The sequence below is a fragment of the Venturia canescens genome, chromosome 6 (assembly GCF_019457755.1).
Source record: "Venturia canescens isolate UGA chromosome 6, ASM1945775v1, whole genome shotgun sequence".
Lineage (NCBI taxonomy): Eukaryota > Metazoa > Arthropoda > Insecta > Hymenoptera > Ichneumonidae > Venturia > Venturia canescens.
Window position 1 is genome coordinate 15272526 of NC_057426.1, and position 9792 is coordinate 15282317.

The window sequence follows — 9792 nt, forward strand, 5'->3', positions numbered from 1 at the left end:
ACTCGATCCTAAAGAAATTGCAGGAATCATAGAAAAACCCGAAGCGGAAGCTCAGCGTTAAATTTGGCATAATACTTCAGGAAGAAATAGGAGGAATTACCACAAAGGTCATCGTGTCCTTCAGCTCATACAAATCGCCTAAATTGTTAATTAAACACGTATAATTAGAAAATAACGAGTTATTGTCGGCCTCGTGTCGATCGATTTACCGTTAAGGGGCGCGAGGGAGGTTTTTTTTTAAATCAGAGAGTACCCTGGTCGAAGCAACAGCTCGTAAAAAAAGCCCCAACGAGAATAGTTGCGCAATTAACTACAAAATCCGTTTATGGCATCGACAGCCGATCTCCGGAGAGTCGTTGGCTCTTGTGCTCGCGGTTCAGCCATGAATAATGTTAAAATCGCAAGAGAGAGGGAAAGACAGAAAGAGCGAAAAGCGAGGGTAACGAGGGGAGAACGCGAAAGGGAAAGAAGTAGCCGCGAGGCAAAAGAATCCTCTTCATTCGTTTCATCTCCGTCGCACCAGCGGCGGCGCCATCTTTTATAGCTCGACCACAACGACCAGCGCATCTTCAAATGGCAAGGTCATCAACGTCCGTTGAGTTACGTCACGAGAACTTTCGTCTCGTGTTCTTCTCCCTCTTTGTTTACGTCAACGTGTGAGATAACCAAATGTCATAATCACCCAAGGACGAACCCGTGGCCTTTTTTCGTCAATTTTTATTCAAATTCGCTTCTCAATAACGGCATTTCCACTCAAATGAATCGGCTATAATAGTTCAGTGTCCGAAAAAGTCTCGAATCTCACTAAATTATGACCGTGAAACGATATCGAGGGTTCAGTTTTTCTGCTAAAATCGTCTACAAAAATGATGACCATCCTTCTTAAACTCTTTTTTCATCACCATTTTCGAGTGCGATAGTCGATTTGCTCCTTTTTGGCAAAAGGCATTCAAAAGTTAATTCTAAGAACCATTATTTTCTAAATATAAAAATCGTATATAACAAAGTAAGTTTATGAGCTTAAAAAAAAAAACGAATTCTGCACTTAGATTTTTTCTCAAATATTTGGCAGATGCCGAAACACCAAAATGAGCAGCGTCAATGTCGACGGGTTCCGAACTAATGAAAATTCCGTATACTATATAAAAAAAAGTTTCGCCACATCAAACTATGCAATAAAATTAACACGCCAAAAATTCTATGTAAGACTCTCGTACTTATAGAGGATGGGGGAATGAGTAACAAATTCTACGTTTTCGTTCTCTTCTGAACGCGTGAAATTCCGGTTCAGATCCGAAGCGTTTCGTTATAGTAGTCGAAAACGGACCACCTTTTCATATCCTCAGTATTTTGTTCTCACGCGTTTCAACTTTCACACAATTCAAAAACATGATCGTACCAACTTGCGAAGTTGATTTCGTAGACCTGTAAAGAGATAACGGCCTTGTCCTAGGTCCTTTGAACGAGTTCGAGGATTCTCGCACGGAGAAAGAACATTCGTTATAATTTATCTCCATCTTCTGATCATCCAATGAGAAATGCGAATCACGCATCCGCTGAGTCACTGTTAATATACGAAAATGTATTAACAGTGACCCAAGGAATTCGCAGTGTCAGTTGGGTATATGGTTGAACTATTTAACCGTAACCCATATAACTATTACCCATCACCGCATGAACCATTCCGCTTTTTATGGCTTAGGTTTTTTTCTCAAAAACTAAGACGAAGTTAGCTTTTCGTCGGTCATTGCAGACGCAGACAATCGGGGTCGCGGTATACCATGTACCGGTTAACCTCGAGATCGCCGAAGATCCAACGATTGATTGTCGAAATTTAATATCAGCAATCCAATAATTAACCAAAGAACCATAGTGGACGTTGTCATTGCAAGATCTTCCAACCATTAGCCTTTTGAGATTGAGGTGTCTCAAAAAATGCCTTTTTTCGGCCATTTTTTACAGGTGAAAGTGAAATCCTAATTCCACATTTTACAGATGGAAGTGGAAATAAGTATTTCTACAAAAAAAATATATATATTCAAAAATGGCGATACGAAGGGCTAAAATTCGTTCATGAAATATTTTAAAATAAACTTACCGAAAACTCCAGACACGTTTTTACTCCGTTGAGGTGTTATTTTCAAGAAACTATATCAAAAATTCAAATCAAGCGAATTAAAGTTGTTGAACTTGAGAAAAACGTGTTTAAAGCTTCGAAACGTGGTCGGAGCAGACTGACGCGCTCGGACAGGACTCTGAAGTTTCAATGGTTTTATTTTCTTTCGGGTGAAAACCATTTTGCCTCAAATTATATAGAGGGTTCACAGTATATTTCGAGCAAACACTTTACGAGAAAAAATGGATTTTTCGATAATTTCAATGATTTAGCTCACCTACCGACCACTCCAAATATTGACCGTTCACGCAGCATTCACCATTAATTCGTTAGATATTAAAAAATCATCAAACCATAAAGCATTCAATTTCAACTGTGCATCCGTTGACCATTTTCACTCAACTGTTTAACCATCAAATTATATTATCGTGGAAACAAATGAATTATCCAGTTTTCAATTCTCAATGATTCGAACATCGACCATGAAACGTTCAGACAATAACTTTCATCGCGAAAAATGTAACTTTTAACCCTGCAACCATTGCTTATGCGATTATGAACCGTATAACCATTCAACGTTATTGAATCACATACCGATGAACACATGATATTGAAGTAATTTTCTAGTTTCAAGCAATCACCGTACTCTCATCCGACCACGCGATGGAAAATCATTGAACCGCAGTCTGACTAAAAGTTATTAAATAATGGGCTACACTTTGCTTGGAATCATTTAGTTAACTGGATAGATAGCTCGACCAAAAATTATATTTGATTGGAATTTCCGTACTTCGTGATGCAATAAAAATCTGAAAAAATTCAACAACATTTGGAAAGCTATGAACAACAATTATTAATAATAATATTTGCCCAAAAGTTAATAACAAATTGTTTAAACAATTAATTATTCAATAATTTTGCGGTGACCTATTGTTTTTTTTTTATGAATCAAATGTGTGTATTTTTCCGAATGCTCATGAATGTTTTCAGAATTTTCGTCGTGGATTTTTGAAATTTTTTGAAAAAATTTTGAAAAAAATTTTAAAAAATTTGAATTTTGGATATGTTTTAGAAGACATATTTACCATCAGTTTTAAGGGAACCGCCTACATTAGAGGATCAAAAAAATCGATTTTTTTTTTGCTTAAATCGAAAGTCCTTCATGTATAGAATATGCTCCTAAAGTCCCAAATCTGAATCTAAACTAGAAAAGGTTCAAATAGCCTATGTATTGTTCGTGCTCCGGGCGCTCCGAAACAAGCGCCAGGTCAGAATTTGCAACGGTCGGGGAGGGCAGGTACACAGCCATCTGCCATTTCTAAAGGCATTGTCAGTGTGAAAGTAAACGAACTATATGAAGATGAAGATGGACCGGGGATAGCAGATTGATCGAAAACTGCAGGTAAATAAACGATAATAAGTTTTAATCAACTATTTTTCGGGTCCGAAAACTTTGAACGCGTTTTTCTCGAAACGACGTTTTTCAAAATGGCGTACACGATTAAAGAAAAACTACTCAACGGATCGAGTTGTTTTTTTTTTTTTTAAATTGAAGCTTATTAAATTGTCTTCTATGTGAACTAAAGAGTTCGATTTAAATTCTCGCTGAAAAATAGTTATTAACAAAATAAAGTGGAAATTTTCCGAAAAAAATCAACTTTTTTGTTTGAACAGGGACTTTTTTTATTTTTCAACAAAATAATGTTTTTTTCTTAGTTCACACAGAAGGTATACTCATAAACTACAAAAAGATTTCTATACATTTTTGTTTCAGATGGTTCTATGAGGCGGTATCGTGTACGCCGTGGAGGAGAAAATATTTCGGATACTCCAGCTGAATCCGATATAATCCGTCGCCGAATTAATAAAATTGAATAAAAAAATTTGTATATATACCTATAGATATACACAATAAACAGTTAAAAATTCAAAACGATCCGTGCTGTACCTTGTTTGAAAAAAAATCATGAAAAAGTGCTTGATTTTGGCCTCCTAATGTAGGCGGTCCCCTTAAAAAGTCTCAAGGTTACTGGATCAAAAATGTATAAATGGAGCCACTTACAAAGTTTAAAAAAGGGAATTTCAAAAATCCACGAAAATTCTGAAAAAAATCATGAGCATTCAGAAAAATGCGCACATTCGATTCGTAAAAAAAAACAAGGGTTTACTGTAAAATTGTTAAAAAATTATTCATTTAAACAATTTATTAATAACTTTTGGGCAATATTATTATCGATAATTGTAGTTCATAACTGTTCAAATGTTGCTGAATTTTTTCAGATTTTTATTGCATCACGAAGTACGGGAATTCCGATCAGGTACAATTTATCGGCTGGGCTATCCATCCAGTAATACCTTAAGGAGTTTCGGTACAAAAGTCTAAATATTAAGAAATTGATCAAACTTGGTGATAATGTTGTTCAACATCAAGTGCAAAAACACAATTTTTTTCAAAATTTTCTTCTACTTAGTTATCGAGTAATTACGCATTAAAGCAGATTTCTTATGCCCGGAATGTATACCTATATATATGAAAACGCTATGCTTATACACGTGAACTTTAGTGATCAATTACTCGATAACTGTGTAGAAGAAAAATCTTAAAAAATTTGTATTACCAAATTTGGCACTAAAGAATATGTTCACCAAATTTTATAAAATTCTAAACTTTTTGAAATTTTTTATGTTTTTAGCATGGTTTAGCATGGCAACATTGTATTGCCTGTACCGAAACTCCTTAACCGAAACAAAAATATTTTCTGTTCCGCTTGAGCCAGACAACGCTCACTCATCACATGTGTATACGCGAAGGAGCTGAATTTTCTCCTTTGGCTGTAGAAAAAACCTGTACTCTGTCATTTCTATTTATATGAGGCTATACTTTGAACCCTGCTCGGACACTTTAATTGCACATTCCCTCTATATTAGGCGGCAACCTACAATTATCCCATCTATGACCTTCGATCGAACGTATTCACGCGTTTCATGAATATTTTTCATTTTCGTCTTACAAAAACGACCCAAGTCATCAGGAAAATGAGACTGGATTGCTCAATTCCAATTTTTTGAATATACAATGTCCGTAGGCTCGTATAAGTTCGTATTGGAATATGAGCAAAAATAATTCGTCAGCATCGTAATGAAATTTGATATTGAACAATACACATGAGAACGTGTTCGCAGTTTTGTAAGTTTGTTTATAAAACGATCTACAGAACAAGAAAGAGGTCGATATACGAGGCCCTTTGTTGTTAGAGTTGAGCCACTTTTTCGGTCACCGCAACGCTTAGTTATTCGATAATCTCTTAGAGCAAATTCATTTAATAAAATATATATATAATTGCTTTTTGTGCCATTTATTTCAAAACCTGTTTCCATAATCAAATAGTTCGTCGTTTCCAATATTAATTTCCGCGGAAACTTGGATTTATTTAATGAATTGATTCGAGTTATCATGAAAATTTGGATTTTTTTTTCCAATCTTGAAAAATATTCTCGATTTCACAACAATATCGTACATTCACCCTTAATTTTATGTGTGTTGGATTCAACAGATTGCAGGAGCAAAAGAGTATATAAACGAATCTATAGAAGAAAAATTAATATATTCGGATTTTTATGTATGTTATAAATTACAAGCGTGATCGGATAGCACGTATGAGGTTACCTCATATCCACGAAATATACTCGAGCGAGTGGCATAACCGTGTATAAAAGGACCGTCGTGTAGTTGTCGAGCGCGATGAGGCGATTTAACTTTCTAGCTATGTTGCCCGAGTCTCATCCTCCGTCCCCTTTGCCCGCTTCTCTCCTCTTCCCTTCGATACTTTTCCCGGGTCAGAAGTCGTTTCTCCAGACTCAACGACACCCATCCGCTTCGACATTCAATGGGATGTGTTCTAAGAATAGTACGGCTGATTTTGCCTTCGAAATTTCACTGACGATCTTAGATTTCACTGCGTAACTGCGAACCGCGAATGGCCATTGACAACGGAGGAAAAAAATTTAGCGAGTCTTTCTCGTGTGTCGAGAAATATACAAAATCAATAAAACTTTATCTCAAAAACGGTAACAGGAGCTGCAATATAAGTTCCGGAGCGAAAGAAAAGCACTACGTTGGTTCTTGATGATGCTTTTCAGGTTCTATTCATTTTTTTGAGTTATCGTCTCCTTCCAGGTTCATTCATCAATTTATTCGGTTAACGAGTATTGCGCAATTTCAATTCCATATTTTTATATATTCCATTTATTTGGAATGCTCCCTCTCGAATTAAGAACTATTCTCGGAGTTGTGTGCTAATATCTGCTTCAGCCTGTACCGACGATTTTTGCTCACGGGGAAAAGCCTGTACCGTACGAAATTCCGAAAAAAACAATGAAAAATGTACCTCTGCGCGATTAATGAATGGGAGAAATGTTTGGTCGACTCTTCAACGGAATACAGCCTCCGCGTGCGGTATGGACCATCTTCGCTTAATGTCGCGATGGTGGGGGGCATGTGTAAGTACGATTATGCGACTATATAAAGGCAGGACATGCCGCTCATCCTTCAGGTGCATCTCGGTATAAGAATACGTTGCTTCGAGGCAGAACCAAAGGATTAAAGTCTCAACAGTACGAATCTCAGTATTGGAAAAAAGAAACAATAACGAAAGAAACAGAACAATTTTTCGACGCTAACATGAAGACGGTGGGTTCTATGATCGAAATAAATTGAACTTCATTTTCTACTCGTGTTGTATTTTTCGTTCGTGGCGGAGATTGCTGAAACAATAAAAAAAAGTATTAAAAATACACGTACGAGTATCGATATTGGTATGGTTGTTTATTTCGCGATACAGTGAAAGTGGTTAGGGTTGTGAGATTTTCATTCGTCAACGTTTTACACCAAGTTTTATCGGCCACGATAAAAAAAACGGTTGAAAACGAATTTTGAATTTGCCGCGTGCTATCGACGAAATTCGCGGATCGTAGATAAACGCGGGAATAATCCCTGCATTAGTATGCGACAGAATACTTCAAAATAATAAAATCCAAGTTTGATCACCTGCTTCGTAACATTTGATTACTTCATTTTTTGTATCAGGATGTTTATCGTTCATTAATGATATTTTCAATCGCGTCGATTGCTGGACTCATTTAATTATTATCCTCGATAATTGTGACGAGTGATTGCTAATAATTGAACGGATCGAATTTGTGACGAATCATTCGAGTTAAAAAAAATTATCGCAACGATCAATTCTTAATGGAAAAGTTAAAAAATGATTTTTTTTAGAATTGCACTGCACCATTTTGATAAATTTGTCGCTGACACTATATTTGTCAAATTTGAAAAAATGAAATGCGCGTAAGCACGCAAAATTCTCCTAAATTTGGGTGCAACACGTATAGAAAAAGGATTTCCATGGATCAACGAGTTAAATTTTGATTGTTTCAGGTAATAATCTTGGTTTGTTTGTTGGTGGGAGTTGCTGTGGCAGCACCCCAAGGAGAAGTGACGATAACGCGGCAAGAAGAATCGAATAACATCGGTCTTGGTGGTTATCACTTCAGTTACGAACAGAGCGACGGTCAAAAGCGTGAAGAAACAGCGGAGCTCAAGGACGAGGGTACCGAAAATGAGGCTTTGAGTATCGTTGGTTCTTTCAGCTACGTCGGTCCGGATGGCAAAACATACAGGGTCGATTATACCGCTGACAAAGATGGATTCCATCCCACCATTTCTCTAGCCTAAATATCATTTCTCACTAGCGTGTGAAAACTCGACAAAAAGGAGCAATAAATTACACAAATACTGTGCTACAGACGAAATGCTCGAATCGAGAGTCATCAAAAAATTGTAAACACGTTTTCACGACCTCGTTCAATGTCCCGTACCATGAATAAATATTTTTCGAACATTTTTGTGCTGATCAATTGGTGCTGACCTGTTTTCAATAATTTCTCTACAATTCCTGACTGCCTGCACGAAAAAAGTCTCTTATAGTTCTGTCGTGATCTCAAGATTTTTCGGATCATATGAAAAATTATTATGAAAAAGCACAAAAACTATAGGCGAAGAAAACTCAAATTAACACCGTAAGTTGAGTTCTGAGAGTTTCTCAAACTTTTTTTAACTGTTATTTTTGTGTATTTTGTTTTGAGTAACGACGTCGAACTCAAGATTGAAATCCTGAATAATCGTAAATATATAGGGGATTACAGATTTTTTTTCCATATTGCATTCAGTTTTTCTGGTTACAATCTGTCTGCCACTATACGAAAGTCTGGAAGTTTATTATTCTTCGCAAATTTTCTGGCCAGTAGATTTTCGGTGAAGTAACAGAGTTAAATTCAATTGTTCTCGAAACGTATGTTTTTGATTATTTGCGTAAAACTTCCGTTCAATTTCTCACTACGATGGACGTAAAAGCCTGAAAATATAAAATGCGATACTTCAGTTTCCCAAAAATTCTGATCGTAATAAGATTTGAAAGATGATTGGATTATGCTGACGGTAGGATTACACTAAGGAAATGAATATTCAAATGGGATGATAATTAATGTCGAATCTTTTTAAGATAGCAAAACTAGTGAAAGTTTTACACAGACGTGTGACCGAGGAACGGAGAGTGATTGTCCAGGTCTTCACCGAAAATATCCTCGGGGCAATAGTGGTCTCATCGTGCGCTTCATTCTCATAGGCAGCTGATTGAAATTTTTCGCCTCTCATTGTCAGTGAAGAGATCAAGGAAAAACAAAAATTTCAAATTCATTTCTGCTAGATTCAGAACAAGACTATATTTGGCAGGATGAGAATGTGTGCTTATTATTATGGTTATAGAGCTTCGTCAAAAATGAACCTTTAATTTTAACTTCGATATTGTAAAAAAATATAATCCTAATATAAATATTGTAACAAAACGCTCTTGCCGATCCGGCCTGAACGCCGCCACGCGTCGGTTCGAGCTACCTTAATAGAAAAGGAGCAGGTATGAAAGAAACGTGAGAATGCGGAATTTCGATTTTGAAGAATTTAACAATTCCGATTTATTCAATTTTGATTGATTTTACAGGATCATTGGTTTTTTCGATTTATTATTGTGATTGCGTTCGCCAATTCGGGGAAATTTTATTGCGCTCGTCGTTTTCGAATTGATCAATTTTTTAAATACGCGATTTTCGCTCGTTTTCAAAAAAAAAAATAAAAATAATTTCGATAATTCAAAAGCGTTTCGATTTTATACAATGAAATAAAAAATGTTTGTTAATTAGATGCGACATAACCTCAAATTCGTACCGCTGCCTTTTGAATTTTCGAAGATTAACAACATTTACAAAAGTAAAAAGTTTAGGCCTGACTCGGGCTCAGTTGTGACAAGTTTGAATTAAAAAAATTATAATCAAGAAAAATTTCCAAAATTTACAAATTCACAAATTAATTTACAAACAAACAAAAAAAACCATTCCTGACTCTAGCAAGCAAAAGAATAAATAAAAATAGGATAAGTTGGGTGGGGATCAAATATTGGAATGACTAAAATTTCTAACAGCTAAAATTTCGAGTTTATAAACTTCGAATGATAATATGGAGACAGATAAATTCGACTAGAGCTTTGAATGCCGAAAATAAATAAAGCAGAAACTGCAAGGTTCGAAGCACATTTACATCGAAAATAGAATGTAATAATCGC

General features: G+C 35.9%; 1 protein-coding gene across 1 annotated transcript; it reads left to right on the plus strand.

Moving 5' to 3' along the window:
* The first annotated feature begins 6665 nt into the window (after window positions 1–6665).
* Window positions 6666–8035, plus strand: LOC122412341 (flexible cuticle protein 12-like). Its single transcript, XM_043421812.1, has 2 exons — window positions 6666–6806; window positions 7557–8035. The coding sequence occupies exons 1-2, from the start codon at window positions 6798–6800 to the stop codon at window positions 7851–7853; spliced, it is 306 nt and encodes a 101-aa protein (XP_043277747.1). The 5' UTR covers window positions 6666–6797; the 3' UTR covers window positions 7854–8035.
* Window positions 8036–9792: the final 1757 nt, after the last annotated feature.